At 54.3% G+C, this 26,594-nt stretch overlaps 11 protein-coding genes across 11 annotated transcripts; 2 read left to right on the top strand and 9 right to left on the bottom strand.

Moving 5' to 3' along the window:
- Nucleotides 1-19: 19 nt before the first annotated feature.
- SODALDRAFT_355918 (hypothetical protein) lies at nucleotides 20-835 on the bottom strand (the record flags this gene model as incomplete). Its single annotated transcript, XM_028613869.1, has 5 exons — nucleotides 20-92; nucleotides 231-329; nucleotides 377-493; nucleotides 577-723; nucleotides 822-835. The coding sequence occupies 5 exons, from the start codon at nucleotides 833-835 to the stop codon at nucleotides 20-22; spliced, it is 450 nt and encodes a 149-aa protein (XP_028471502.1).
- A 2,895-nt stretch (nucleotides 836-3,730) lies between these two features.
- Nucleotides 3,731-4,082, bottom strand: SODALDRAFT_327898 (hypothetical protein). The gene has a single exon (XM_028610554.1). It carries the CDS (start codon nucleotides 4,072-4,074, stop codon nucleotides 3,745-3,747), a length of 330 nt encoding a protein of 109 aa, XP_028471501.1. The 5' UTR covers nucleotides 4,075-4,082; the 3' UTR covers nucleotides 3,731-3,744.
- A 740-nt stretch (nucleotides 4,083-4,822) lies between these two features.
- On the bottom strand, nucleotides 4,823-6,513 carry SODALDRAFT_44809 (hypothetical protein). Its single transcript, XM_028615380.1, has one exon. It carries the CDS (start codon nucleotides 6,315-6,317, stop codon nucleotides 4,983-4,985), a length of 1,335 nt encoding a protein of 444 aa, XP_028471500.1. The 5' UTR covers nucleotides 6,318-6,513; the 3' UTR covers nucleotides 4,823-4,982.
- On the bottom strand, nucleotides 6,427-7,270 carry SODALDRAFT_44800 (hypothetical protein). The gene is made up of 2 exons (XM_028615379.1): nucleotides 6,607-7,270; nucleotides 6,427-6,527 (listed from the first exon to the last, which is right to left on the bottom strand). Exon 1 carries the CDS (start codon nucleotides 7,126-7,128, stop codon nucleotides 6,616-6,618), a length of 513 nt encoding a protein of 170 aa, XP_028471499.1. The 5' UTR covers nucleotides 7,129-7,270; the 3' UTR covers nucleotides 6,427-6,527; nucleotides 6,607-6,615.
- A 1,260-nt stretch (nucleotides 7,271-8,530) lies between these two features.
- On the bottom strand, nucleotides 8,531-10,499 carry SODALDRAFT_336925 (zf-DHHC-domain-containing protein; the record flags this gene model as incomplete). The annotated part of the gene is made up of 2 exons (XM_028612632.1): nucleotides 8,531-10,248; nucleotides 10,352-10,499. 2 exons carry the CDS (start codon nucleotides 10,497-10,499, stop codon nucleotides 8,531-8,533), a joined length of 1,866 nt encoding a protein of 621 aa, XP_028471498.1.
- A 582-nt stretch (nucleotides 10,500-11,081) lies between these two features.
- Nucleotides 11,082-11,515, bottom strand: SODALDRAFT_327894 (hypothetical protein; the record flags this gene model as incomplete). Its single annotated transcript, XM_028610553.1, has 1 exon — nucleotides 11,082-11,515. A coding segment is annotated over one exon (311 nt), but the record flags the coding sequence as incomplete, so codon positions are not given.
- Nucleotides 11,516-12,964: 1,449 nt separating this feature from the next.
- SODALDRAFT_327893 (hypothetical protein) lies at nucleotides 12,965-15,862 on the bottom strand. The gene is made up of 3 exons (XM_028610552.1): nucleotides 14,869-15,862; nucleotides 14,101-14,751; nucleotides 12,965-14,049 (listed from the first exon to the last, which is right to left on the bottom strand). The coding sequence occupies exons 1-3, from the start codon at nucleotides 15,439-15,441 to the stop codon at nucleotides 13,171-13,173; spliced, it is 2,103 nt and encodes a 700-aa protein (XP_028471496.1). The 5' UTR covers nucleotides 15,442-15,862; the 3' UTR covers nucleotides 12,965-13,170.
- Nucleotides 15,863-17,013: 1,151 nt separating this feature from the next.
- Nucleotides 17,014-17,343, bottom strand: SODALDRAFT_268061 (hypothetical protein; the record flags this gene model as incomplete). Its single annotated transcript, XM_028607589.1, has 1 exon — nucleotides 17,014-17,343. One exon carries the CDS (start codon nucleotides 17,341-17,343, stop codon nucleotides 17,014-17,016), a length of 330 nt encoding a protein of 109 aa, XP_028471495.1.
- Nucleotides 17,344-19,795: 2,452 nt separating this feature from the next.
- Nucleotides 19,796-20,139, top strand: SODALDRAFT_327892 (hypothetical protein). The gene is made up of 2 exons (XM_028610551.1): nucleotides 19,796-19,840; nucleotides 19,912-20,139. The coding sequence occupies exons 1-2, from the start codon at nucleotides 19,802-19,804 to the stop codon at nucleotides 20,068-20,070; spliced, it is 198 nt and encodes a 65-aa protein (XP_028471494.1). The 5' UTR covers nucleotides 19,796-19,801; the 3' UTR covers nucleotides 20,071-20,139.
- Nucleotides 20,140-21,718: 1,579 nt separating this feature from the next.
- SODALDRAFT_327890 (FAD binding domain-containing protein) lies at nucleotides 21,719-23,757 on the top strand. Its single transcript, XM_028610550.1, has 2 exons — nucleotides 21,719-22,267; nucleotides 22,436-23,757. Exons 1-2 carry the CDS (start codon nucleotides 21,766-21,768, stop codon nucleotides 23,434-23,436), a joined length of 1,503 nt encoding a protein of 500 aa, XP_028471493.1. The 5' UTR covers nucleotides 21,719-21,765; the 3' UTR covers nucleotides 23,437-23,757.
- Nucleotides 23,758-24,073: 316 nt separating this feature from the next.
- On the bottom strand, nucleotides 24,074-26,116 carry SODALDRAFT_375827 (aminopeptidase Y). Its single transcript, XM_028614770.1, has 3 exons — nucleotides 25,663-26,116; nucleotides 24,436-25,577; nucleotides 24,074-24,353 (listed from the first exon to the last, which is right to left on the bottom strand). The coding sequence occupies exons 1-3, from the start codon at nucleotides 25,931-25,933 to the stop codon at nucleotides 24,219-24,221; spliced, it is 1,548 nt and encodes a 515-aa protein (XP_028471492.1). The 5' UTR covers nucleotides 25,934-26,116; the 3' UTR covers nucleotides 24,074-24,218.
- Between the last annotated feature and the right edge of the window lie 478 nt (nucleotides 26,117-26,594).

Here is a 26,594-nt window from a genome sequence, read left to right as displayed (position 1 = left end):
ACAGGCACACAGGCACAGATTAGGCGTGGAGCATGGGCCAGTTGATTGTTATTGTCCGACCGTTTTGCTTCTCTCTCTGAATCCCCCATCCCCTGTCCGGAGAATTTCGAAACAATGGCGTCCGTGGGTGTCAGCCTCGTCACGTCGAAAAAGGGGAACAATTGAATCATGAAATGAAAATGAAAAAGCAAGGTGAGGCGTTCCTACTGTACTAGCCAGGGGCCCGAGACCTGGTATGGAATGGAGTTAAGGTCGGAGCCAGAACCGGGGATATGGGTTCAGACGGATCGGCGTTTTGCGGGGGATTTCTACGGATAGTGGGTGGCGCGCTGTGTGTGTGTGTGTGTGTGTGTGATCCCGTTGCGTTGTCACTTACGAGTCTGGGCGGAGCACCGAGGAAGAGGTACGGAGACGGCTGGGACCGGGGTGGGAGGGGTTGAGGCGGGTTGGCGAGGCGGAGGCGGAGGAGGAGGAGTGATCCACATATTCCGTACTCATAATTACAATGTACTCATTACAATGTACTCACGTATTATCATCACAATCACTGTTGCAGGGGACAAAAACAACCACAACCAGGGGCCGGGGGAGAGGAGAATGCCAAGAGGTGAAGGGACATTGACGGCGAGACGAGGACAACGGCGGACGGCAACGATATGCCATAAGGTCAGGTGAGCGGTGAGCTTACGTATTTCGGCATGTAGGTGAACGGTGAAAGGGCGGCTTGCATACCAAGATTCATCTAATTGAGCGACAGAAGTGAGTGAATATGCAGAATACCTAGCTAGCTTAGCTACCTAGCTTAGCTAGCTACAACGTACCTAGCCCCCGACATGCATGCATGCATGCATTGATTGCATGGATGGGGTTGAGTAGCGCAGCCTTTGATATGGAGAGATCTGCTGGGATGATAGGGGGTGTCTACATACCGTTGTATTTGGGTTGTTATTTTGGGTGGGTGAGGAAGAGGGGGCGGCCGGCCGGCAATGGGCGCGAACGGTGGATAAGGGACAAGGGGTGGTGGAGGCATTAGGGCGGCTAGGAGAGAGACGGAACCATGTTTTCTGTTAGGGGATGTGATTGAGGGGGAAGGGTGTCTCTGGTCAAGGTCAAGGTCAAGGTCAAGGTCAAGGTCAAGGTCAAGGTCAAGGTCAAGGTCAAGGTCAAGGTCAAGGTCAAGGTCAAGGCTATGATGTTGGTGCTCGCCGTTGCCTTGTCGGTCTGTTTGACGGTTGCATTGCCTCGTGAGTACGAAATCGTTCCTCTGATATTGTGCTGCAAAGTACGGATACTTAGCACGCTATAGCCATCGCGTTATTACTAAGGTATATTACTATTTTTACTATGACTAAGGTATATCCCCTGTTACGGTACTGCGTACTGCGTACTGTGTACTGTGTACGGGGTACTTGGTATATTAATGGCTGTGCCGTGTCTGGCATGCTACCAACCTGACCAGCCTCGCCTGACCCCGGCAAGCGATATGCAATGCTATCTAAGTCTCCATGCATGGCACCCTCCATGCAGTGAGCCGCGCGATGGAAGGGGCAGAGAGGGAGGGGAAAGTTTGGATGTCGATTTGAAATCCGTTCCTCTCCATCTGGGCATTTGTGGGAAATTGGCAACGGGCGGGGCAGACGGGGCGCGCGCACGCCGCACGGAGGTGACATCGGGGTTGGTGAGGCGGGCTGTGGTGCTGGTGGTGTGGTTCAAAATGTCCAGTCCGTTTCGCTATGCCCCCCTCCCTCCTCGGTGGTTGAGCTCGGTCAACTAGAAGGGGATCGCGGGAAGTTCCAAGTGCGGAGAGCATGAATGCCGGTGTGCATCGGAATACTGATCTTGATTGTGTTCCCTCGATGAGCCATCCATACTTGCACTTCGATTGCGTAGACTGTAAGTGGTTGGGAGTCGGGACTTGTCTGAGGCCCATGGTGTATGTTGTATGTAGCCTTCACCCCACCTCCCCTCTGTCTTCTCCGGACCACTGATATGATATCAGATGATCAACTTGATATCTTTCAGTGTGTGTGGCTCGCTGTCAGGTCCGTCCACGCGGCATGTCACGCATGTGCTACGTGTGCATTGGAAACGAGATGGTGCCATCAGGCAATCCTCCAAAGACCGTGAGTAAGCGAGTAGGTTGTCTGGAGCCAGGCAGAGAAGAACTGGCGATTTCTCTGGCTGTCGTCGAGTTGAATAATAAGTGCTCGAGTTTTTTGCTCTTTTTAAGGTACAGATATGATATATGATTATATCTACATCTGGGTAGATGCAAGCAGGTTCCCTTCCCTCTGACGCCGCCCCCCATGGGGTGAGAGAAAAGGAGGAAAGGATTGTGGCAGGAGGCGGGAAGGGGGTGGCCCTAGGGAGAAGTACTTGAGAGTACTTGAGAGTACATAACGTCTGAGGACTCGATACCTCAACTGTCTTGCAAGGGAAACATGCTGAAGACGAGACGAGGCTGTGTAGATCCTCTTCGGCTTACCATGAACTCCGACTTTGGTCCGACATCTGTGTAACTGGGGCTGGGCGTTCGAGCGTGTGAGTCTTTGGAGGGGGAATTATATTCGCGCGAGTGCATGGTTGCTGCAGGTACCTCTTGCGAAGGGCATCCGCTTGAGGAAACACGAGGACGCAAGACTGGCGTAGGGTAGCACGAGGAGAGATGAGGAGATGTAGGGAGGGCGGGACAGATGAGAAGATGCAGGGAGAGTGGGCGAAGGGGGGGAGCATGGCTGTACGAGTCTGTCTCTGTCTCTGTCTCTGTCTCTGTCTATCCCTGCAGACCGAACGGTATCCAAACCTGCAGTTCTGTTCAGTTGTTTGCTCTGGTGGTCTTGACCGGATCTTCCTGTCACCCTCGGTGTAGTTTATGCTTTCATGGCTCATCACTTATGGCTCATCGGGATGGACGGACGAGATGGGAAACATCTTTGGAGGACAGAGCTGCTGCCGGACAACGAAGAGACGAAGGGACAATGAAGAAGACGACAGAACTACGTCAAACAGACAGTCGAGAATGATATGTCTCCGTGTAGGCGGTTCGGGCGAGGACAGTATCGTGTGCGCCCCGGTCTCCCTCCTGTCGCCTGCCCTTTCCTTCTCCCTCATCTTTGTCTTGTCTTCATGTTTCTTCTGCCCTGCGGATACTTCCGCCTGCCCTCTCCCGGTCCGTTCTTTGATGCACACTTCCCCTTTTGCCTTTTGCCCTCGAAATTCATCGGACAGACACGGAGCGGGAAAGCAAGCTTGACGGGTATCGACAGGGGACGACGGGATAGCTCTCTCGCTCTGTCATGTCGTCATGTCGTCATGTCGTGTCACCACAACCTTCTACACAGGGAAATGGAACGTCGCACGCCAAGGACTTTGCATTGCGATTTGACTGTGGTATGTCTGGTCTGTCTTGGATATAGTTGCGTAGTTGCACACATCTGACTGCCTTGCCTGCTTGGCCTCCCTACCTGCAAACCAGACCCCTGACGGGGAGTTGTGCTGTGCATTCGGAGGGGATGGTAGTTAGATGTAAGGCAGAGTAGTTTGGTTCATGGACTTTTGGCCACGTCGTACGGCGGCGCAAAATCTAAGACATGAGACACGCGGGCGCATCTCGATAGCCAGCATGATGTGAGGGGTGGCCAAGATGGCATCGAACGAGAGCGAAGCCAGTGGCATGGGACGTCGGTGTAAATGTAGTAGTAGTGTTGGTGTTGCGCTGTGCTGCGTCTGCTGTGGAACGGCGTGTCATTTTGAAAAGGAAAAAAAAAAAAATTCCCCCGTCAAAGGAAAAGGGGGGAATACAGAGCAGAACACGGCCCCCAAGGCGGCCGAAGGGGCCTTGGCCTTCTTGACGGAGAAGCAGAAGACACGGATATCCGAAGTAAGATCCATCATCGGACAAAACGGACCACGGAAGGCGTCATGAAGGACCGACGGTGAGCAGCGAGCAGTGAGCAGCGAGCAGTGCAAGGGATGCACAGCGGAGAGAAGAGTCAGTTTGATAGGCACGAGGAGAAGAGGCCGCAGAAGCCAGCGAGATCGGAGACCAAACAAACCGTCACGGGGGCCTACCATCCATCACCTCAACTCTCCGTCCTGTTGTGAGTTGTGAAGCCTTGATTTGCGCCAACGAACGTTCCCATGCACCTCGACAGAAGGGGATCCCCCGTTGTCGGCGAGACTCATCGGACGACAACGACGAAGACGACCACCACGGCAATGTCCGATTCAAGGTAACACAGGGGCGCCCATCGTACATATTTGCTTTGTCTTGGCTTTCGCAACGTCCACCGACCTTCTGTTGCCGAGGAGGTCAGGTCGGGCAACCTCTTCCCTCTTCCCTCTTCCCTCTTTCCACTCCCCCCCCCTTCTCTCTCTCTCTCTGTCAGCCTCTGATTGCTCCCCTCGACTTGCGCCACATGCTCCTCTTTTTGTTGTCTGGTTGTTTCCCCGGCGACATCACCCCCTGGTCTTTCGGGGAGAGGTGAAGCGAGTCGACTTTTGTTCTCTGAACAACGACAAGATCCAACATGCGAGTGGTAAGCACCAACTTCTTGGTAAGCCCTCCCCGTCTATATTAGAACAACAGAAGACAGGCAGGGTAGGGGACATACGCGTATGAAAAGTCGTGGTATATTTGCAGCGACAACAGGCCGCATGCATAGTATAATGTAGGCTTTGAACGGGGGATCAGCAACGCCCGTGCTCGCCATCGCCCTGTTATGTACGCCGAAAGAAATAAGCAGAAATAAGTTACAAGCTGGTATCCGAATTTTCCCCGTTCTCCCTCTCTCGTACCAGTCGCTGGGTGAGTAGGTAAGTCTCTATCCCCTACTCTCTCGATTCACCTCCATTCCCATGCAGTCAACGGAGCGATGGGCGTTGGTTGCCATCCTCTTGTCAAAACCGGCGGGATATATGCTCAATAATGACGAAGAAGAAGAGAAGAAAAAAAAAGGCATCGCATCTTCAGATCATAGGGGCTACCGGGGCGAAACGGATCCCGAGACCGGGGCCGTCGTATGAGGCGACACGGCGCTCCCACCAGCATCAGCCGGCCCGGAAGGAAGTTCAGAAATCTCAAACGGCGTCCCCGACCCCGCAAGTTCGGAAACAGGCTTATTGTCCTGCACCGCCATCTCGTACACAGGTTGCTGCGGCTGCTGCTGCTGGAGGGGAGGCGAAGCGGCGTAAGCCATCGGCGGCGACTGCTGCTGCTGCGTCTGGGTGTAGTGCTGCTGGGGCGAGTACCCCGGCTGCGGCGGGTAGGGCTGCTGGGCCTGCGGGGCGTAGTAGCCCGCGGCGTTGACCATCGGGGACGGGGACGTCGTCGCGCTGGGGACCTGCTGGGTGTACGAGTGGACGCGGGCGGAGCCGTGGGTTTCCTTCATCGGCACGGGGCTGTAGCTGGGTTGCGGGGCGAAACCGGTTCCGGTGGCGGCGGCGCCGCCGGGGCCGGATGGTTTGCCGGTCTTGGGGGTGTTCTTCCCCCGCCTCTTGAGGAGGAAGAAGGCGCCGATGCCGATGAGGGCTAGGCCTCCTACCACGCCGACGACGATGCCGATGATGGCGCCGGTCGAGATGCCGCCGCCGTCGGACGAGGATTCCGGCTGATCAGAGGGTGAGTTGCCGCTGCCGCTGCGGCTGCGGCTGGGTATGCTTGAACTTGCGGCGCTGATGGCACCGGATAGAGGGTGGACGGCCAGGATGTCGAGGTCCTCTGGTCTCCATCGGATTTGTATGGCCGGAACTGTCGTGGTCCACACATCATCATTTACGGTGTAGCTCATGGTAGCCCAGAAGGTGATCCCGCTTGTGTCCTCGGAACATGCGAAGTTTCTAGAGGAGAAGAGAGGGGTTGTCAGCTGAGATGTGATCGAGGGAATAGTCAGGAGAGGAACGACAAGTGAAGAAGAAAAAAAGACGAAAAACAAGACGAAAAAAAGAAGAAAAAAGAAGAAAAAAGAAGAAAAAAGAAGAAAAAAGAAGAAAAAAGGGGTCACCCACTTCGGAACGCAAGCGGCTGCGGTCTGTTCAGCTAATATGTCCTCGAAATTGACGCTCCCCGAAGTCTTCGTACAGCCGACGGTATAGTCTGAAGGGCACACGCCAGGGGAATAATATCCGTCGTAGTACCAGGCCTCCGTCCACGCGGGCGGCGCGCACGTCTCGTGATACCCTGCCCCCTCGCCAGCGTTCCAGGGGACGATGGTCGAGCATCCGGATGGCGCCGTCCAGGGCTCAGTCATGGGAACAGCCCATCTCTCGCCGTCGCTTGAAGCACCCAAGCCCGTGGCAAGCGTCACGGTGGAGGTCATGGTGTGGTTATCGGCCGGGAAAGAAGAAGAAGAAGAGGAGGAGGAGGATCGAGGGTGCCAACGTCGAGAGTTGGGAGAAAGAGCTTCGTCGCTTTGTGGTGTCCGGCCAGCCAATGTTTTTCGAGTGGCCTATCGCCTAATGGGCTAATTGCCAATGACTGAGACGCCGGGGGGAAACGAGCGAGGGCACAAGGCGCGATGCGCGATGTGCTGTATTAGGCCCAGTCAAATCGATAGGCGAAAGAGAACACACGCGCGCGCAGTAGTTCGTCGGAGAGGAGAAACCCACGTCAATAAATCAATAAAGATCAAATATTAAGAACAACAAAACCAGAGGGTCGTTTAGACAGAAGAAAATATGAAAAACAAGAGTCGAAAAGGAGTTTTGAAAATCAGAGTCCCAAGGTTCGCGAGGAGAGCACAGAGAGAAAAGATTTACTCGCGGTATACGGGAAAAGGGGGAGTGGGGAGAGAGTAAGAATAGGCAATATGCACGGATGGATGATTCGAGGGTGGACAGGCGGGCGAGAGATGAGACGACCGAAACAAGAGACCGAAGAGGAAATTTGAGTAAGAGGAATAAGAGAGAGAGAGAGAGAGAGGAATAGAGATGGACAGGAAGAGGAAGAGAAAGAGAAGACAGCGGATGGATAAGACGATACGAGACAAATCGAATCCTTCCAGGGGTCAGGGCGGGCGGTACTGAAGAATCCCGGGGGAAAACCAAAACATGGGAAGAGTAGAAAAGGGTAGGGGTCCAGGGGTTGGAAGTCAGTGAGAGGAGGAGGGTGAAGAGGGGAGGGCCCATCATCTCGGAATAGCATCTTCTTCAGCCCGAATCAGCCACCCAAAGATCCAGATGTAATGTATGCGCCGGAATTCTCCTTGGGATGCGTTGGATTCGTACACTTAGTTATCCATCCGTACGGAGTAATGCGGATATTATTTCGAAATGTGCACAAATTTGGGAACATGTCTGCACCTCCATGAAGAACCAGCAGGGGTTCGAGACAGCGACCAGCCCTGTGGAGTTGCTGCCCCAGTACGAAAGTAACCAAATCAGTCATCCTCTAGTCCAGACTGACACTAGTCCTGTCAGATTGGACAGGGGTTTGGCGAGGGCCATGTAGATTTGGGAGAAGAAGAAGAGGAGGCCAAGCGATGCCAAGCGAAGACCCGAGGGCGAAGGGCCGAGAACGGTGTGATCGCTTCATCCTTCGTCATAAGAACCCTGGTCCGTGGTTCCGCATTTAGCAAAGGGGCCTCCTGGCTCTCTTCTGATTCGTATTTCCCTCTCACCTCCTTCTTCTCAGTCGAGTCTCGTTCTGATTCCTGGGCTTCCTTTAGCTTCATTTCATGTTCTGTGAGCAGTCGTCGCTCCAAGGGAAGAAAAGAATCATTATACCTTACCGCCGCCGCCGACGTTTCTCAACCTTCTCGACGGCCTGCACTCCTTTGTAACAGCTGTTGAGCTCAGTACCAAGTCAAACGACAAATGCCCAACGCCCAACGCCCAACCCCCCTGTCCCCCCTCTCCCCAGTCGCGACAGACATGCCCCGTAAGCCCTACTGCAAGTGAGTGGAATGAGTGACCCTCATCTGTCCACCCAGGCGGTCGAGACGTCAAGTCAAATCTCGTCAAATCTCATCCACAGTCCGGCCGGAGGAACTTGAAGTCCGACAACCGACAGCTTCAGCTTCGTGGCGGGTTTTGCTTTGCTCGGGGTTTGCTTGTTTGGCCCAAAACGAAAAGGAAGAGAGAAAGGAGCAAAATACCATTAAAAAAAAGAATAAAACGAAGAACAAAAAAAGTAAACATAAAACATACAACACATAACACACATAACAAAAAGGCCATATACAACGTACAGCCCAGTCCTCCCGCGAAATTACCCGAATCCTGTAGGGGTAGATGCGTCGACACAGGGATCGTCCCCTGTGCTGATAAATAATCCTATAATCAGAACAACACCAATCTGTAATAAGGCTGCAGCTCCAAGTAAAAATAAACTCTCGGCCTTCTTTCTCTAGGTACCAAGTTTGTCTGGGGGTATCAGTGAATAAGCGCTCGCTCCTCAACATGTTCAAAAACGTATGTATGTATGCGTAAGGTAGGTAGTCGTGCTCTGAACAGAAAAAAAGGCTGCATCTCCGCTCGCAAATCCCTTTTCAAATCCCATTTTTCTTATTCCTTCTGTTAGGAAACCCGTTAATTAGTCCACCGTGTCGTCGTCTTCCAATGGATCCTTGGAACTAACCGCCGCCCGTGTCGCGACCGGGCTGTGGCTGGCCGTTCGCAGCAACCCGCTGGCGCCACCGCGTCTCCAGTTATTTCCATTCGTCACGAGGTTCAACGTCCGGTGCTCCACGACCGCCGCGACCTCATCCTTCCGACCCGTCTTCGTGACCGCCGTTCCACCACCCTTGCGGACGAGTCGGCTATTCTCGCCGTCGTCCCCCCACTTGTTGCCAACGTCGTCGTCGCGATACTTCTCATCGTCATCGTCATCTTCTTCTTCTTCGTCATCGTCTTCATAATTCTCATCCGTAAGTCCCAACTCATCCTCGAGCGCCCGCCCTTTGCGGTTGAGCCTCTGCATCGACACCGCCTCCTGCGGACCATCCGCGTACAAGTTCGGGTCCCGGCCCAGCACGCGATCCGCCTTGGACGGCATCTTGCGTCCGAAGGGCGAGGGTAAAGGCGACGACCGAGAGGGCGTGGCCGACGGAGACGCGGCCGACGGAGACGCGGCCGACGACGATGACGATCGCTGTGCTTGCGTTTTTTGCGGTTGTAGATAGTGGCGCCCCGCACCAAACTGAGACGGCGACGGCGATGGCGATGGCGACGGCAACGGCAACGACAACGACAACGGCACGCTGGGGGCGTAAAACTGCGGAGGCGCCTCCGCACCCCAACCGGCCGTGACCTCCCTCGCGCGCTGCGCCTCCCGCTCGGCCGCAATGCGTTCCCGCGCCGCCAGCCACTTGGGGCTCGGCTCCCATGACCAGCCGTCTCCCGTGGTGTTGCAGACGGGGACGAACCACAGGAGCGGCGACGGCCCGAACAGGTGCAGCAGGTTGCGCTTGAACCCCAGGTCGAAGGCGCTGGGCAGGTTCTTCGAGTCCTGCTCGTCCAGGTACTCTTCGTAGCGCTTCCGGGCGCGCTGCCGCTCCAGCTCCTCGTACGACATGGCCATGGGTCGTCGCTGGCCGTCCCGGCCGGCCGGGTCCCTGCGCATCTCCTCGCCTTCTTCGGGACGCGTGATGCCCGGGAGCGCGTTGGCGTGCATGTCGATGAGCTGGCGGCCGTACCCGGGAAGCGGCATGCCGCGGATCGTGCGGCTTTCCATGGTCTTGCGGAGGGGAGAGAGGTAGCGGGTCTTCTCGAGGCACTCGATCGTCGTCTGCCCGCGGCCGGCGAGCATGACGTGCCACCCGGTAAAGGCGCCGATGACGACGCCGATGATGCCGGCGACGACGCTCAGGATGATGAGATTGATGGGTAGCAGGGCGTCGACGTAGGTGGTGTTGTTGTCGATGATTTCGACGTAGGTCCAAGCGCCCGCGAGGGCGAAGGAGTAGAAACAGAGCAGAGTGGTGTAGATGAGGAAGAGGAGGAAGGCCTTGTGGTTGCGGAGCCCGACGCATGTAGCCAGCCACGGGCAGTGGTGGTCCATCTTGAGCACACAGCGGCGGCAGCTGGAGCAGTGGTGGGCGCGGTCCGGCTTCCTGGCCTGACATTTCTTGCAGAACCGCATCTCGCCGTTCGACTTGACCGTGAACGAGGTGGCAACCGGGGGTGCTTCCGTCGGAAGCTCGGAATAGCCATACTTGTTGGTGGTGCTGCCGGGGTCGGTGAAGACGGCGGTAGTATATGACCAGTTGAGCAGAGCGTAAATGATGACGGCGCCGATTGAAGTTCCAGTGCCTGTTCCCGTTCCGATATGGTTAGCCTAGCCTGGGACGAGGTGGTCTCCTGGGGCAGAACGCAGAACGCAGAACGCAGATCCAAGCCGGAAAATGGAACGTACCAATCCAAGGCATCTTGGTAGGTAACGAGCCTATGCTCACGTCTACCCAGAGAGCCCATGTCGTGAGGCCATACACCAGCGTAAGGGGCAAGTATGTCGCGAAGAGGCAGCAGCCACGCTCCACTCGTCTGGCCCAACGACGAGCCATGGTGTTGCTATGCTTGTCGGGTCCGTATTCGGAGGGGGAAGGAGATTGAAATGTCGGCAATGAGGATGTAACTAGTTCGACTTGGGAGCTGCCAGACTCCATCAGCTTACGACCGAGGACGACGTGGTATTGACGGTGATGGCGATGTTGATGGTGGAGATCATGGCGTATGGATTGAAGAACGGAAGCAAGTCGTGGTTTGCTGCCCTTTGTCCTTGTTATTCCATCTGACCACCCGGGGCTGTACGACCCTCCTAAAGAACAAAGAGGCACAGGGTCGGTAGGGAGTGGGATTCCCGGAGATGCGAGATGTCCACGGAGTAAGGAGTATGTAAGAATTAGGGAAGACGTGGGTAGGTACGTACGTGTACGTAATCGAGCCAAGAATCCAGGGGTCGATTTGTTGCAGAGTCGAACACTGTACGGAAAGTACATGTACGGAGTAATATTAACCGAAAAATCTCCTGGGGCTTGTGCGTTGGGGCTTGTGAGGCTTGGATAGTGGCTGTGTAATTTGTCAGGCCTGGGTCATCAGTGCGATTATTACCTAATTACGAAGTACGGATACCTCCGATCTCACCGCCTTCTTCCGTCTCCCAGTGCCTGATATCGTGTCTACCCCTAGATACAAGATTAGATGGGAACCTACCTCCCTGCTGTAGAGGTAGGAAATCTTTCGTCGTCAGCCGCCACGCCGCAGCATCTTCACCACTCCTGAGCCGAAATCGGACGATTGTCCCAGTACGTCGCCTGGTCCTCCAACGCCTTGGTCCGGTAGTCAATCATGGCCTGCTGAACCTTGTCCTGGACCATGTTCATACCGTCGGTGGCATCCTTGCTGACCTCGTACTTGACCGTGCTGTCTTCGTGGACGCCGACCGCATCCACCACCCCGGCCGTCAGCTGGTCGATGAAGGGACGGTAGTGCTGCGAGAACCGAAGGTTGCAGCGCTTGCTCTGCGATTCGGCGTGCGCCGTCATGGCCACCACGTCCTTGAACCACTTGAAGCACATGGGGCACTGCAACTTGCGCCGCGCCGTATGCACGCCGGGCTGCTGCAAGTGATCCGTGATGCCCCGCGCCGTCTTGAATGTTTGGCTACGACAATATGTCCCGGTTAGAGTGGTTCGGTGCCCTTGTAAAAAGTGAAGGCAAACGCTGTAAGTAAAAAGGGATGGTAGAGGTATGACATTCACGTACCGGCAGGAGAGTTCAGGACAACGGTAGAGCCCGATAAATGGGTCGCGGTACTTCTCGGCGGCGATAGCCGCATGATGGGAATCATGTATAGAGCGGGACCTCCCAGCGACGACAGCCGTCTGGCCGTATCCCGAGGTGACTTGCATCGTCTTGCCCGTCTCCAGCTGACGGTTCTCGCTGCTGCTGCTACCCACCGGAGGAAACTCCTGTTTAAAGAAGACCTTATTGGCACTCGACTCATTCAGAGGGATGCGGACAGGTCTGGCGTGGGCCGCCTCCCAAGACGTGGTGCCGTGCGTATCGAAAGCCGTGAGGGGGAAGTTGGGCGACGCGCGCTTCTCGAGCTCGTGGGCAAAGGCAAGCTTCTTGATTCGCTTGGCATCAAGCTGCGACTTGCTGATCTTGGGGCATTCGCCATGCTCCAAATGGGCCATGAGACCGGCAGCGCGGATGAAGTGAGCCTTGCATCCGGGGCAGTTAAGGTCCTGCTCTTTGGGATGGGTCTACCCTCGCTGTTAGAGAAACTCCCCATTGCCGGCCAGCAGCCAGCAGCCAGCAGCCAGCTCGATGTGGCATAATGGATGAAGGAGAGCTTTTCCTTACTTACCTGCCGGATGTGGGCATCGCGCCCATCTTTCGTAAGGAACGTGAGGCCACAGATAGAACAGTGGATATGGCTGCCATCTTCAGCAAACTTGATCCGCCGGTGTTCGAAGATGGCATACGCTGACGGAAACACCTCCTCGCACTGATAGCAGTAGTGCCTATCTTCCGGGTCGAAGATCTGAGAAGCCATGGCCGTTGTTTGCTTGACGTGTAGAACAGTGAGAAAAAGAAGATATATCATACAAAATGTGACTCGTGAGAAGAAGGAAGAGAGGGATGAGTAAAACGAGCTGTTGAGGTCGAGGTGAAGCCAACCCTAACACTTGATGGGTAGGTTGGTAAGGTAGTTGCCGTAATGTCCCACTGACTCTCTGAGGAGATGAGTTGGGGGAACCAATTGAATGACCTACCAGGTTGCCATATAATGGTTTATTTCTCTACCTAAGGTACCTACCTTACCTTATTGTTATGTTTCCCATAGCACCGCTTCAATACGGCATACATACCTTAAGGTACGTATTGATGTATTATATCATGGAAAGTGGAAGTTACGATGCCCAACGTAGATCTGCCTGGGAAGGCACCACCATAAGACTTACACCTGAAGGTGAAGAGAAAGGCAGGAACCCCCAACAGGCAGGTCACCAAATGCCTTCCATTTATTCGGGATGTAAATACTCTATTGCTTTGTATTATGTCTTGAACAATTGGTCGTTTTCGTCACTTCGTAAGCACATAAACCCATCAGATGCCCTCGAGTTCACTCCTCGTGACAGTCAGCCATGTAACAAGAGCCGTCGGTTTCTCCTTGGGTCCTCCTTACTGTATTGTCCACCCCAAGACGATGACCCCACTGGAGATCATCTACTGAACCTTTAAGACCCTCGCCTTGCTCTTCTTCTGCACTCTCATAGCCTTCACCCAGTTATCCGTCTCTCTCAGAGCCCGCCGAGGCTCCTTCTTCCTCTTGAGCAAGAACCCCTGAATCTCCGCCGGACTCAGCAACCCGTCGGGTATCTTGGCCCCAAACTCCTCCGCCACGCTCCTCAGCTCCTCGGGTTCGATGACGTCTTCTTCGCCATCCATAGCCGCAAACATGACCTTTTCCCGTCCGCCTGCGCTCTCTTGTGTGTGTCCCTTTCGCAGGCTTCCTTCCGTCTCCGGCCTTATCCCCGTCTCTTCCGCCGCCGCACCCGAGTCGTACATCCGCTCGAAAAGCTCCCTCGCTTGGTTGCCCGTCGCGTTGGTGAATGAGACCTGCAAGTCCACCCTGCCGGGCCGGATCAGCGCTTCGTCCAGGTCCTCGGGCCGGTTCGTCGTCATCACGAGAACCCTGCCTTCCTGCGATGCCACGCCATCGATGGCGTTGAGAAGACCCGAGAGCGATATGCCCCGGCGCTCCTCCTGCGGAAGGGGAGGCGGGAAACCTGGACGGGTCACCGGCGGGAAACGTTGGCTTCCCGTAGGACGAGGCGGGAGTTGTATAGGCGGTTGACCTCGGGGCATTGTATTCGTTCCGTTGACCCTTTTCCCCTTCTTGCCCTTTCCACCTGTTTCGGGATTTCGTGACCGTTTAGCTTCCGCCCCAGCTTCATTTCTCTCGCTTGGGCAGGAAGGGTCGTCAGACTTGGTTCCGTTGAGGATGGGCTCGCTCTTCTTGTCCTCGGCGCCGTTGACTGCTTCCGCGTCTGCCTTTTTCTTTTCGCCCTTGTCCTCCTCTGCTGGTTCTTGGGTTTCGTTCTCCTGATCATCATCGGTATGTTTCTCGTCTGTCTCGTCTGGTTCCTCACTCACCACCTCCTCATCCGGCCTCCGCAGTCCGGCCGCATCTATATCCTCCAGCAACACCACACACCGCCTCGGCAACCCGCTGAACAGCGACCCAAGGTCCTCTTCCGTCAAGGTGGGCTCGAGCAAGCTGATGACGAAGATATCAAGCCCGAACACCCCCGCCAGCGCAAATGACAAGCTCGTCTTGCCTGTTCCGGGCGGGCCGAAGAAAAGGTAACCCCGCCGCAGCGGGATGCCGCGGTTCGCGTACCATCGCGGCGTGGCCGGGTGAAGATACTCGTTCATGTCGGCCAGGATGACGGCCTTCTGCGCGGCGTCAAGCACCACCGTACTCAGAGGCCGGACGGGCCGCACGGCGACGGTGACCCAGCTGTTACGGCCCGGGTATCGACGGGCCATCTGCATCGCCGGCCGCTTAATGGTCGTCCGCGCCACGTGGTCGCTGTAGTAATGCTGCTTTACGGTGCGGAGCAGCGTCTTGATAGGTTCCGGAGACCGGCCGAAGCAAGAGATCACGAGGCTCTCCTCCTTCCCGATCGGCATGTGCTGGGACCCGTTGTTGTCGACAAAGGTTTCCTGACGGCGACGGAGGTGGAAGTAGCGACCTTTATGCCAGAAGCCGTGCAGACCAACGGCTGGGACGAATCGAGGTGCCTATTGTCGTCATTGTGTCAGTTTTCGTGGCACTCGTCATGTTTCTGGACGGGTAAGAAGGGACATGTATAAGCCAGGGGTTATGGAGAGAAATTGGGGAAGAGAAAGCAAACCTACCGCGTTTGCCCTCTGATTAGAGAATTTCAGATACTTTGCCTCTCCTCCCCCGGCAATTCTTCTTAACTGCAACGCTTCAAGCTCGTCGTCATCCTCCCAGGCCGTCTTGGACACTGTCTCGGCCAGGACACTCCGAGAACTGCCCATGAAGTCCTGCACAGCGAGCCACTTCATCATATGCGTGTAGATCTCGTCACTGCTCGGCACGTGGACGGTGCACATCAGGTGGGCGGTCACCAGCTTAGCGACGGCGGAATAGACCTGGCGCGCCAGGCGGTTGAATGCCCAAGCGGCGCCGACGAGGGTGAGAACGAGGGTCGGGTCCAGCCCCAGCCGCGCCCCGAAGAGCTGGTGGAGAAGCGTCAGGGAGCGAATGATGGGGGTGAACTGGCCTCCCAGCAGTGCTGTGAGGGTGTCGAGGAGGGGGTTCTGGTTGTGGTTCTTGCCCACCGTCCCACCTGCCGTATATGTGGCGGCTGTGACGTTGGCATCCAGCCCGTTTGAGGAGACGGATGGTGACGAGGAGCCGTTGAAGCTCCCCATGAGGCCGGCGATGACTTCTTTCAAGTCCATTTTCGCCACCAAGCGACCGGAGTAGGGACTTTATTGAAAGAGCACAGGCAGAGTGAAACAAAGTTCAGATCTAAGGAGGTTAGCACCGGAGGAGGATGGAGGAAATAGGTTGACAAGGTAAGGAAGCCAGATATGTGAATATATTTGTAGGTAAGGTACGGGTGAGAGGCCGGTGACCGGTCGTGCCTGCCTTGCAGGTTGTGATGCAGGGTATTGCCTAAGGTAGTGCCTACGAGGTCCGTAAACTCCGTTAGGTAAGGTACCTTAAGGTAAATTAGGCAGCAAAGTGGAAAAAAGTTACACCAGCTAGTCGACCAGAATGACCAGAAGGCTGCAACTTTCATAAAAAGTTGACTGCATAAGGTAGGTAGACGACGACAGGCATTATTTATCGTATACTTTGTTTTTAGGTCGGGTCTCTGAGAGGAGGAAATTTGGAAAGGCAGAGGAAAGGGAATGACGGATCAAGACTTGGGAGGCCAATTCAAGTGTGGTATGCACACTAATTACTCACCGCCAAGCGGACTGAAGCCGACACAAAAATATAGGAAGTGTAGCTAGTACACATCGGTCTTTAGGGATAACCGCCCACTATTCGGCACCTATGACCCTTGGCTCTGGAGGTGGCCTCCCTTATTTCCGAAGTATTCACAGCTAGTCGTATAATTCCTGCAAAATACCGACAACTCTGGTTTGATAAACAAACTGCATTCGTTTTCATACTTTGCATCTATGTTCTAATCGCTATAAGCCCGGCGTTCAAATAAACGGTTTTATTCAGGTCGATTAACGGCTCTGGAGTGCTTGGGACATTGGACATCGTACCTGGTACCTTACCTACCTACCTAGGTACCTACCTGTATGTAGGGCTACCTTAGGTGCCTGACCTTATGATTACGTCCTAGGGACCCAAGTACCACATGCCATGGTGTACCTATACCGCCAGAATTCTCACATCATAACATAATCAAAACAATCAATTCCCATCTCGCTAAAGCAGCAGCGTCGCCTTAATAACTAGGTTATTTGTTTCCTCCTCTTCCTCCTACTATAAAAAAGGGGAAACTATTCACCCCTGCGGCAGCCTGGGACGGCTGGCATAATATCGGCGGTTAGATAAAGGTACCTGGTATTGTTGCTCCACTTTACACTGTGGGGCTGATAAGATAAGGGAGGCATTTGACATCTGTACTCCGTAAGGTACCCGTACTTGGCTCGCCAGGGACCTATGATGTCATAGCCCCTCCTCAGTTCCATGTCCTAGGTCCTGACATGCTTCGTCAGTACGAGGTGTCCAGGCACTACAGCTCCAAATTATATATATACATGTATAATACTCCGTGTCCAGGTGTTAACAACTACGAAGCTGTCAACTTGGAACAATTAATAGTCGGCAGAATTATTATTAGCCTATGGTAACATGACCCCTGTGGGCGGGCATAGGCGAATAGCCTCCTCCTTTTCCATGTCGTTGTCGTCGTTTTCGTTCTTCGTCGCCGTCCTTACTATTATCAAGGTTGTTGTTATTGTTTAAGGCGTAAGACTGTTCTGGATTCGACCCTCTTCACTAATTTAATCCCCCAACATCCTGTCGCGATCCTCCTGGTTCATGACCGCATACATGAGCCGAACCCATTCGTCTTGACCAACTCCCTCCCAATGCTTCAACACCTTCTTGGTCGCAGAATACAATTCGTTCACGTCGGGTGAGAAGTAACCCTTAAAATCCACAGTTTCATCGCATTCCGCCAGCCATTTGAGCAGGTATTTGATATCAAGCTCATCCATGTGAAACCTCATGACCGAACTCGGTCGGGTGCTGCCGATAAAGTATACGCATCGTTTGAGTTTCGTCAGAATCAAGACCCCGGGAGGCAGGATTGGGATGTTCGCTGTAAGCATGTTAGATATAGGACACACGGACACCTGGGGGATCTGATCTTAGGATGGGGGCGAAAAGAGATAGGTACTCACTGTCGCCTGGTAGGTAAACATCCAGCACGGGGGGGAGGCCGAGCTGCCCGACGAGGAGGATTTCAACTCGAACACGCAACTCGGGTCGGTTGGACGGCGTGAAGAAAAGCTTAAAGCCATCCACAGAGAAGCGTGCATCCTGTTCCGTCAAGAGGCCTCGCACCTCGGTGCCATTAGACATGTGGACCTCGACATCGATGTCTTCAGTCTCCCGGAGATGGCCAAGAAGGTTGAGGGCGAATCCTCCGATGAATGCGTGGGCGATGCCGCGTTCGGTCAGAATGTCCGACAGGGCCGTTGCGGCCTGTGTTCGAGCTTCCAGGGGAGTCATGTTGAGCGGAGCGATTAGAAATTTAGAATATAATTGTGCTGGCTTCGGACGCGGAAGACGTGTGTGCTGTCAGCGCTGGATGTAAAGATGAAGCAGTCTAAGAAGGGCGAGGTTCCGTATATGCGACGTGTGGCAAGAAGTGTTCTGGTCATCAAGACAAGGAAGTCCCCCAAGGAAGGTACGACCTACACCTGGAGGGACTCGAGGGAAGTACGACCCCTTTTGCCTTGGGGCGAAACGAGATTTTGTGGTATTTTGACGGCTTGGGGGCGGGTATACCCCTTTGAACATAGAAGCATCTCTACCTTACAACTACTTTTCGGTACGGCGTAGGCGTCCTTTGCTCTAGGTCTCTTTGACAGAGATATTCAGGCATTACAAAATATCATCATCATTGTAGAACCGCTTGAAGGCTGAAGTCAGAGCGGGACAGACATCGACTCGCTCAGAATTCAAGTACGACTGTTCACATTCTCTTGGTAAGGTGGATACTGTATTTTTGCATTCTCTGGGTAAGGTAACTCGTCACAGTGTTTCTTTGCAGTAACAACTTGAATCAGGGCCTAGATTCAAGTGTGTCTGCATCTTCTCCCGCTTGCCAAGGTAGGTCATCGTAGCCCTTCTTCGCAGTAGCACATTGAATCAGAGTCTCTCTCATCCACTCCTCGTCAGGCCTAAAGACCCATTTTCTTATTTCTGCCCCGGCATTCTCTATCTCTCGGACCTCCTTGTCTGACAGAGGCACATCATTCGAAGGTATGACTAGGTAAGATCCTTCGTAGCTCATGTCGAACAGACTGTATCCGAGCACGCTAGCAAGTCCTTCGAGAAGAGCTCCACGGACCCAACTCGAACGTGTCTGGCGAGCAGCCATACGCACCAAAGCAGCGCACGTCGCAGGAAGGGGCACCGTCATGGTGTTACGAGGTAGAGCGGGAATCTCGGGCCGGGAGCGTTCCCCAGCCGGGATCGGCAGCAGCTCGTCGCGCGTGATTCCAGTCCAGGACATCGGCACAAAAACGAGCCTAGGCAATGACGGTCCATAGCCACAGGGGTAAGGAGGAGAATCATCGAGACGGTAGCGAACTGCCCGATGACAGAACTCGCACTCGTATATTCGTGGTAACGACTCCTCATCTGCAGGACACAGCCCTGTATCGACAGCGAGACCGCAGGCTTCCTCCAACTGGTCATCTGGGACTAGGAAGAAAAGGCTCTGCCGATTGTTAGACTTCTTATTTATTACGGTTGAGAATTTGAGAGATGATGTTTGTCGACTTGCACTATCACCCGCGAGAGGATAACCTAATCGGATCTTGAGGCTGACCTCCCATTCAACAAGGAGAAGCTGGGACGTCTCCAGACGTTGCAAAAGCTCGGCAACGCGGTCTTCCAGATATGTCATGGCGGGGGCTGGTGAATTACGTGTAGGAAGAGAAGCTGGCCCTCAATACTTAGAAGGGTGTGACCGTGTGTGTTTGATGAGCAAGATGCCCATTCCCAAAACAGGAAGTTTATTTAGGGAGTGTATAAATAGCAGGCATGTTTGGATATCCAGCAGGTAGAATATGCAAAGCAGAGGAAGTTTCTTTTACTTAGAAACGACCTACAAAAACATTTACATATTCTACCTGCTGGATATCCAAACATGCATGCTATTTATACACTCTCTTGTTTTATGTTCTGTGTGTTTTCAGGTTAGATGTTTGATGTCACCGACCGTCAGAGAAAAGCCACACTTTCTTCATCTTGGAGACGTGATTGTCAAACCCAGAGCAAATTTGCAAGGGTGCTTGCCTCAGAATATCAGTTCAGTTGGACCGTATTCACTTCTCATCGTCATCGACATAAGATCACACCACGATGCTATGCTTGAAAATGGAATATAAATACCCCTCCCTCTGCATGCCATGTATACTATCCGGGAAACTTACTTCATCTCCTCTTGTACCCGAAAGAAAAATCAGGAGCAAACCAGTTGACAAAAGACAGAAAACCCCAAACCACTCTACATTTCTTCACCGTCACCCTAAGAAAAAAATGCCGAAGCAAGAAATGAGCAAATCGGATGCCTCCAGAATCCAGTCGGGCCAGGTAAGCCAACTAGTGGTGCAATTGGTTTCTGTAACTCCTTGGATTCATTCTAATGATAATCTATCGCGAAGGCCAAGGCTGGTGGTGACATGAGCTCTCATGGATTCGCCGCTCGTGCCCAGGGTGCAGCCGATCGGCATGCCGCGGCAGCCCAACAGTCAGCCGCGACTTCACACCAGGGCATCGGCCACTCTGCGGAAGGCAAAGATTCGTCCGGCTCGAAGAAGTAATCGTCCTCTGTACGGATGTTGAGTCTTTGCTTTGTTGTTACGGGAAGGCTGGAAGTTGAGCAGATGCAGAAAATCGGGGAGGAGGCCTTTCGCGGAGATTCGTGGTAGGAATTCGGGTAGGATATGAATACAATATTTGTGTGCAGAGTTCTCAAAATGTATATCCGTATGAATGTGCGATATCCGATACACTGGGAACACACCCGGAAGTACATGGTGTATACTTCCTCATCCGGGTTACAACTTATGGGTATGACGTACCCGATCGGGTCGTTCCCGTGGTGGGGCCGGTAGTAGCGTCGGCTTTGGACGGACTCCTCTCGGGCTAAAGACGGAGTGACCGCACATAGCATCCCTACACAAACTGGAAACGGCTCGTGCCAATAGCATTTGCCGTTTGATCGTTGTATTACCTTGGTGCTTTTGGAGACCTTTACCTCTTTTTTCCTTTGCTTCTTTTTTTTTTCTTCGTCTGTCTCAGCCTCACACGTTTCCTCGTTTATCAAAAGCCCTCGATCCGCTTCGCGTGGGGCCGGCTTCGTCATTGTGCACGCATCGAACCGCCCTCCACCAATCACTGTCCAACATCCAGGCTTCTCGAGCTTCTCGACTCCAAAAACAATGAGCGAGCTTGCGCGGGGGCTCGGCGACCAAGATCCAAGGCACTGCGCAGGCTTACAACGTACAGCTGGTCGAGATGTTCTATCACCTGCATCAATGCCCGTACGAGTTCTGAGACACCGGGCAGCTCCCTTCAAGCGGGGCGGCTGCACTGCATGCTCTCCCCGCGCATTCTCCCCCTGACGGTCTGAACTCCGAATGGATACTTGTCTCGGATGGACCCGCCTAGCGGATCTCAGTGTCGTACAAAATGCTTTTCATACGTGATGTTCGCGTACGCAAGTTGGATAGGGCAGAATGGACTCGACCGGCATTGTTCTTTATTCCGAATCATCGGTCGTGTCTCACACACATCGCGAGACCCATCACGATTCATGAGTCGTGACAACTCCAGGGCAGGGGAGCTTACCAACTTGCGACTGCATTTGGTGACTTCATGGTCTCTAGCCTCGGCCTCGGAGCTTTCAGGTGACGATCTTCTCCCGTTTCATCACCTTGGAACTTGACATCGTCTCTCGTGGTTGTCCGAAGAAGTCCCGAGGTGTGGCCTAGGCTGCGCCGCGATGCCTTGAAAAGTTGGAACTTGGTGCTGCATGGCCCTGATCCGGCGATGGCGCACAGCATCCCCAGTCTTAACCTGTCTGATATACCAGCGAGAGCTACATTCGGTTATTGACTTTTGCATCCTAACCCAATCACAGTGTGCCTGGCCCGCGTCATCTGATATCAGACGAGTCCAACCCATCCATCCCTGATTCCCTAGCTAGCGCGATGGTGCCCACAAACAGATATATACCCTGAATAGCTACAACAATAGCACCCAGCCTACAGGCTCTGGTATTTCCACATTTCCAGTCGCGTTCTTGGGCACTGGGCACATGCAGAAGTAGTTTGGATGGGGTTGATAAGTGGGCATCTGACATGGACATGGCCATCAGTGTAAATATATCACGATGTGGGAACGGAGGAGAGGAGGTATAAAGGGAGCCACCCTCGGTATGGACTTCCTGTGACCATGTCCTCGAACACATGTTATATGATTGTTGTCTTCTGTCTCTCCAGCCGGGTGAAAGCATGTTCAACTCCGCATTCTTCATGTTCAGGCTCGTCCTAGCCGTAGCCACTCTGGCTTCGGTCTCTCTCGCAGACACATGTGATGACGTCACCGCCCTCGGCGGGATCGAAGTCGTCAGCCACCGCCTTTCACTGCAATACATCCGTGAGCAGAAGCAGTACTGGTCCACAGCGGCCGGGGACTTGAAGCCCAGCTGTCTCCTCTACCCACAGACCACGGACGAGTTGGTCGCCATCGTGTCTATCCTCCGAGATAACAACGAGACCTTCGCCGTCAAATCCGGGGGCCATAACCCGAACAACTACTTCTCCAGTGTGCACGGGGGTCCTTTGATTTCTACTGCGAAGCTGAACCAGGTCACGCTGGACCCTGAGGCCGAGACCGTCCGGGTCGGGCCGGGAAATCGCTGGGAGGACGTTTCCGAGGCGCTGCAACGCACCGGCTACTCCGCCGTCGGAGGCCGCATCGGAAATGTTGGTGTTGGAGGATATATACTTGGAGGTGAGTCTCACTTTGCCCTTGTCCCTACGATGGGGAGGGAGGCGGCCATAAATTGTAATCAACACCACCACCCTCCCCAACTTCCACACCAACAGCAACAAAGACAAAACAAATAAATATGGCCAAGACGCTCTCTCTCTCTCTCTAACTCGCGGGGTTTCTTCCCAGGTGGCCTGAGCTTCATGAGCACACAGTACGGCTGGGCCGCCAACTCCGTCCTCGAATTCGAACTCGTCCTGCCCAACGCAACGGTCATCAGCGTCACCGACTCCTCCAGCCCGGACCTCTTCCGCGCGCTCAAGGGTGGCGGCAACGCCTACGGCGTCGTGGCCTCCTTCCTCCTGCAGGCCTACCCCCAGGGCGAGGTCTGGGGCGGGGTCCTCACCTACCTGTCCACACCAAAAACCGACGCCGCCATGCTTCGCGCCATCCGCGAATTCACCGAGCACTACCCCGACGAAAAAGCCGCCATCATCCCCACCGCGATCCTCACCGCGGGCGGGGCCCTCAACATCTGGATCCTCTTCGTATACTACAACGGCCCCTCGCCGCCCGCGGGCACCTTCGACGCCTTCGCCGCCCTGCAACCCTTCGCCAACACGGCCCGCACGCAGAGCTACCACAGCCTGGTGACGTCCAACAACTTCGCCGTGGTGGAGGGCAGCGTCTACCACATCGGCACCGAGACCATGCCGCTCCCGGACGCGGCGAACGTGGCGGTCCTGGACGACATCTACGAGCACTGGAAGCAGGTGCGCAGCAGCATCCTGCTCGTGCCCGGCATGGTGGGCAACGTCGCCTTCCAGCCCCTCCCGAGGGGGATGGCACGCATTGCGCGCGAGAAGGGCGGGGATTTGCTCGACCTCGACGATAGCGTCGATCGGGTCGTGCTCGCGATTACGGTGAGCCACCTTTTGGACGTCAATAGCCCGAGGATACAGGATGCCTTGCGGAGCGGGTATAGTGGGATGAGGGAGATTGTTTTGCAGGCTACGCGCGAGGGACGGCTTCCCGAGGCGTATCTGCCGCTCTTCATGAACGATGGGTTTTACGAACAGGATTACTTTGGAAGGTTGAGTCTTGAGATGGCAGAGTTGGCGGCAAGGGTGCAGGAGGAGGTGGACCCGAGTGGCATGTTCAGGAATAGAACGGGAGGATTCAAACCCTGAACGACTGCGTGGGTGTTGAAGTGAAGTTAGACTAAGGTGTCTGTCTTGATAGGTTGGAACCTGTAGGGCTGTAAACTCTCAGGTCTCAACTCTCAAAGCATGTTTGTAAGGTAAGACGAGTTGGGGTTTGTAAGAAAAAGGGGGGGTGTTGTTTTTCTTTTACTTTTTCTTTTCCACTTTAATGCAGCCTTCACAAACATGTTGCCAAGATCATTGATTCATTTTGTGTTAAAGACTGGGCGTTATGTATTTTGTTTGTAGCACATAATAATAATTAGCCATAAGCCCTCAGGGGGTTTGTGCTCTACTTAACCAGAAAAGACCTTAGCCAAACAACTTAGAAGACTATCCCGGTTTCCGCGACATTAAGACCAAGCCTTTTCAGTATTCGTTTGTACTTACCAGTGTTTGGTCTGTATTAAGCGACGTGCAAACGCCAACGGTCATTTCAACCTCTGTCCTTGAGGACGTGCCTGTCAGCATGCTGCGTCTCGGCCAGGACCAGGAGTGCTACGACTCCATCAAGTGGTGGACCGTGGGATACCGAGACGGCGCCGACTACCACAAGGGGGACAAAGCTGCCTTCCCTTCTTTGAGAAGCAAGAGAACTTTTTTTATGCTAAATGACAATCACAACACTGGGCAGCGAGCAGGAGGAGCTCCATCGGCGACGCGAAAAAAAAAACCGGCAACAGATAACAAGAGTATGGTCTTATGTATCGGCATATATGTACAGTAGATGCAAGATGGATCGGCCGACCGATATGTTCGTTGGCGCTCAGCTAGATGAAAAGCTTCTTGCCATGGTACTTCGTCTCCTGCGCGTACAGATGAGACGTCGTAGCGGCATCCACATCAGTTCGTTCCGGGAACCCGTCGAAGGAGACGGCATAATGAGCAACGGAATGAGCCACCAGCTGTGAACAGGAAAGGTCAGCAGATGGCTTCTTGGGACGCTAGACAGAAGAAAAAAAACAAAAAAAAAATTGACGGGCATACCTTGGTGTTAAGCTCCCAAGCGGTCATATTGACATTACTGACATCGTCGCAAAGCTGGTGGTAGCAAGGGTCGTACCATTCGCCCGCCCGACCGCCGAACATGTCAACCTCCTCCTCCGTCTTGATTCCCTCGGCGCCGGTGGCAATGCCTCCGCCAGGAATGCCATTGCGGATGAAACCGTCGTAGTCGCTCCGGCCGTCAAAGGGAATGAAGGTGTAGTTGAGATCATGGCTCTCGTACCAGTCCTCATAGAGCTTGCGCAGCTCCCCGGAACCAACCGGATTGGCCTCGTTGGTGGCGTTGTAGATTTGGAAGGCGAAGTTGGGGCTGGCCATCATGTCGTAGTCCATGAAGAGGCGGATCTTCCTGTTCTCTTCCGGGGAAAGAACGGAGACGTAGTAATCGGAACCGAGGAGACCTTCCTCCTCGGCGGACCACCACGCAAAGCGGACGCAGTTGTTGACGCGAAAGTTGGTGAGCTGGGTGGCGACCTCGAGGAGAGTCAGGGAGCCGGAACCGTCGTCGTTGATGCCAGGACCTTCGGCGACGCTATCGCTATGGCCGCCGAGCATGACGCAGTTGTCCGGGTCGCCCTCCACGGTCTGCGCGATAATATTGGTCGTCTCGATCGATTCGACCACGGCGTCGATGTAGGCTATGGCATCCACCGTCTCGCCGTCGCGGAGCTTGTCGAGGTAGGGCTGGGCGTCGTCACCACCAAGACCAAACGTGGCAACGTGATCGGGAGAGGGGGTGCCGAGGGTGCCGTGAACGGTTTCGCTCTCGTAGTTGTAGATGACGGCAGCAACGGCGCCCTTCTTGCCGGCGTTCTCCGACTTGGTGCCGAAGGGGCAGGTGCCGCGGCGGATGAAGGCGATGTTCCCGGTCAGGTCGGACGGATAGTCGGAGAGGTGGCAGCCGTCATTGTCAACAAGAATCAGGTCCCCGTGAACGGGCTGCTTGTCCTTGGTCGGGGGTGTCAGGCTCATGGGCGCGGCTGACTTGGGAACGTCGGTACCCAGGACCAGGCGCGACTCGAAAACATTGCCGGTGACGGCGGGGAATGACTGATTGGAGAGCTTGTAATAGTCGCCCAGGTCGGCGAGAGTGGAGTAGATATACGACAGCGTTCCCAGGTGGCCTGGTGGAAAGTCAAGAGGGTCAACGGTCTACTTCTATGAAAGAACGAGTAGAGAACGAGTAAAAGAGGGCGGAAACCTGCACACCTTCACTTCCAATGACCCGGGTGGGATGATTATACTCCGGTTCTCCAAGCTTGGCGATTTCGTAGAGGTGTTCTGCACGGGCAAGGAGATTATCCGCTTTGATGAGCTTCTGTAAGGCCTCGGTGTCTACCAAGGGCTTCTTGTTTGATGTGATGGGCGGTTGAGGTGGTTGAAGTTCAACGTTGCTAAGCATGGGGGCTTGAGCAGCGTCATCCTGGGCGTAGGCAGGAAGGACACCCGCCAAGATGGCGAGACGGAACGTGTTGCGCATGACGAGAATGGGGCGTCCCTCGAGGAATTGAGAGGAAAGATGACAGAAAGCGTGAAGGATGAATAAGAGGAGGATGAGAAGAAGAAGACGACGATGTCAGGGACTCGAGGGAGGGGTGAGTCTTGGGAGACGACGGCATGACTCGAAAGCAGGAACGAAGGAAGCTCCGAAGCTCCGTTGTTGCGGAAACAGCTACCCAGGGGCAAACAGGAAGCGATAGAGCTGATAAGCGACATGGAGTACCTGAGTAATTACCTAAGGTACGCAACTGAGAAGCGATCGGCCCCGCATATTGCGCTAGACTTATTTGGACTTGAGGTCCACGATGAAAGACCGTTTGGTTGGTCGAGTCGCGTGACGAGCCGACAGTTCTGGCTCCGATCCAGCAGTTGTGCCATAACGGTGTACACTACCTTACTAACGGCTCTCAATGTACATGTACAAACTGTGAACCATGGTAGACTCGTTCCTACCGAGTACGGATACCTACATGCGCCGTACAGGTACACTTACACGGCAGGTGTCATGTGTGCTTGACCGGTTCACCTAATTATGCAGGGACGGACAGGGGGTTCGGTACTGGATATTAAGCGTCCATACTCGACATTATGCCTCCATTATACCCCTTATACAGCACCGATTTGACCACAAATACGGTCTA

This window comes from Sodiomyces alkalinus (genome assembly GCF_003711515.1).
Source record: "Sodiomyces alkalinus F11 unplaced genomic scaffold SODALscaffold_1, whole genome shotgun sequence".
Lineage (NCBI taxonomy): Eukaryota > Fungi > Ascomycota > Sordariomycetes > Glomerellales > Plectosphaerellaceae > Sodiomyces > Sodiomyces alkalinus.
Note: the sequence above shows the minus strand (reverse complement) of the source record. Positions and strands in the feature narration are given on the sequence as shown.

Excerpts from the sequence above, each read along its gene's own strand:
- SODALDRAFT_327898 (XM_028610554.1), bottom strand. The coding sequence starts at position 4,074 with ATGGTAGGCCCCCGTGACGGTTTGTTTGGTCTCCGATCTCGCTGGCTT.
- SODALDRAFT_44809 (XM_028615380.1), bottom strand. The coding sequence starts at position 6,317 with ATGACCTCCACCGTGACGCTTGCCACGGGCTTGGGTGCTTCAAGCGAC.
- SODALDRAFT_44800 (XM_028615379.1), bottom strand. The coding sequence starts at position 7,128 with ATGATGGGCCCTCCCCTCTTCACCCTCCTCCTCTCACTGACTTCCAAC.
- SODALDRAFT_327893 (XM_028610552.1), bottom strand. The coding sequence starts at position 15,441 with ATGGACTTGAAAGAAGTCATCGCCGGCCTCATGGGGAGCTTCAACGGC. Across the intron at positions 14,752-14,868 it reads CTAATCAGAGGGCAAACGCG|GCACCTCGATTCGTCCCAGC; the intron begins GTAGGTTTGCTT and ends TGACGACAATAG. Across the intron at positions 14,050-14,100 it reads GGAGGCCGGATGAGGAGGTG|GAGAACGAAACCCAAGAACC; the intron begins GTGAGTGAGGAA and ends GATGATGATCAG.
- SODALDRAFT_327892 (XM_028610551.1), top strand. The coding sequence starts at position 19,802 with ATGAGCAAATCGGATGCCTCCAGAATCCAGTCGGGCCAG. Across the intron at positions 19,841-19,911 it reads CCAGAATCCAGTCGGGCCAG|GCCAAGGCTGGTGGTGACAT; the intron begins GTAAGCCAACTA and ends TCTATCGCGAAG.
- SODALDRAFT_327890 (XM_028610550.1), top strand. The coding sequence starts at position 21,766 with ATGTTCAACTCCGCATTCTTCATGTTCAGGCTCGTCCTAGCCGTAGCC. Across the intron at positions 22,268-22,435 it reads TGGAGGATATATACTTGGAG|GTGGCCTGAGCTTCATGAGC; the intron begins GTGAGTCTCACT and ends GTTTCTTCCCAG.
- SODALDRAFT_375827 (XM_028614770.1), bottom strand. The coding sequence starts at position 25,933 with ATGCGCAACACGTTCCGTCTCGCCATCTTGGCGGGTGTCCTTCCTGCC. Across the intron at positions 25,578-25,662 it reads CCGGGTCATTGGAAGTGAAG|GCCACCTGGGAACGCTGTCG; the intron begins GTGTGCAGGTTT and ends ACTTTCCACCAG. Across the intron at positions 24,354-24,435 it reads CTTGGGAGCTTAACACCAAG|CTGGTGGCTCATTCCGTTGC; the intron begins GTATGCCCGTCA and ends TCCTGTTCACAG.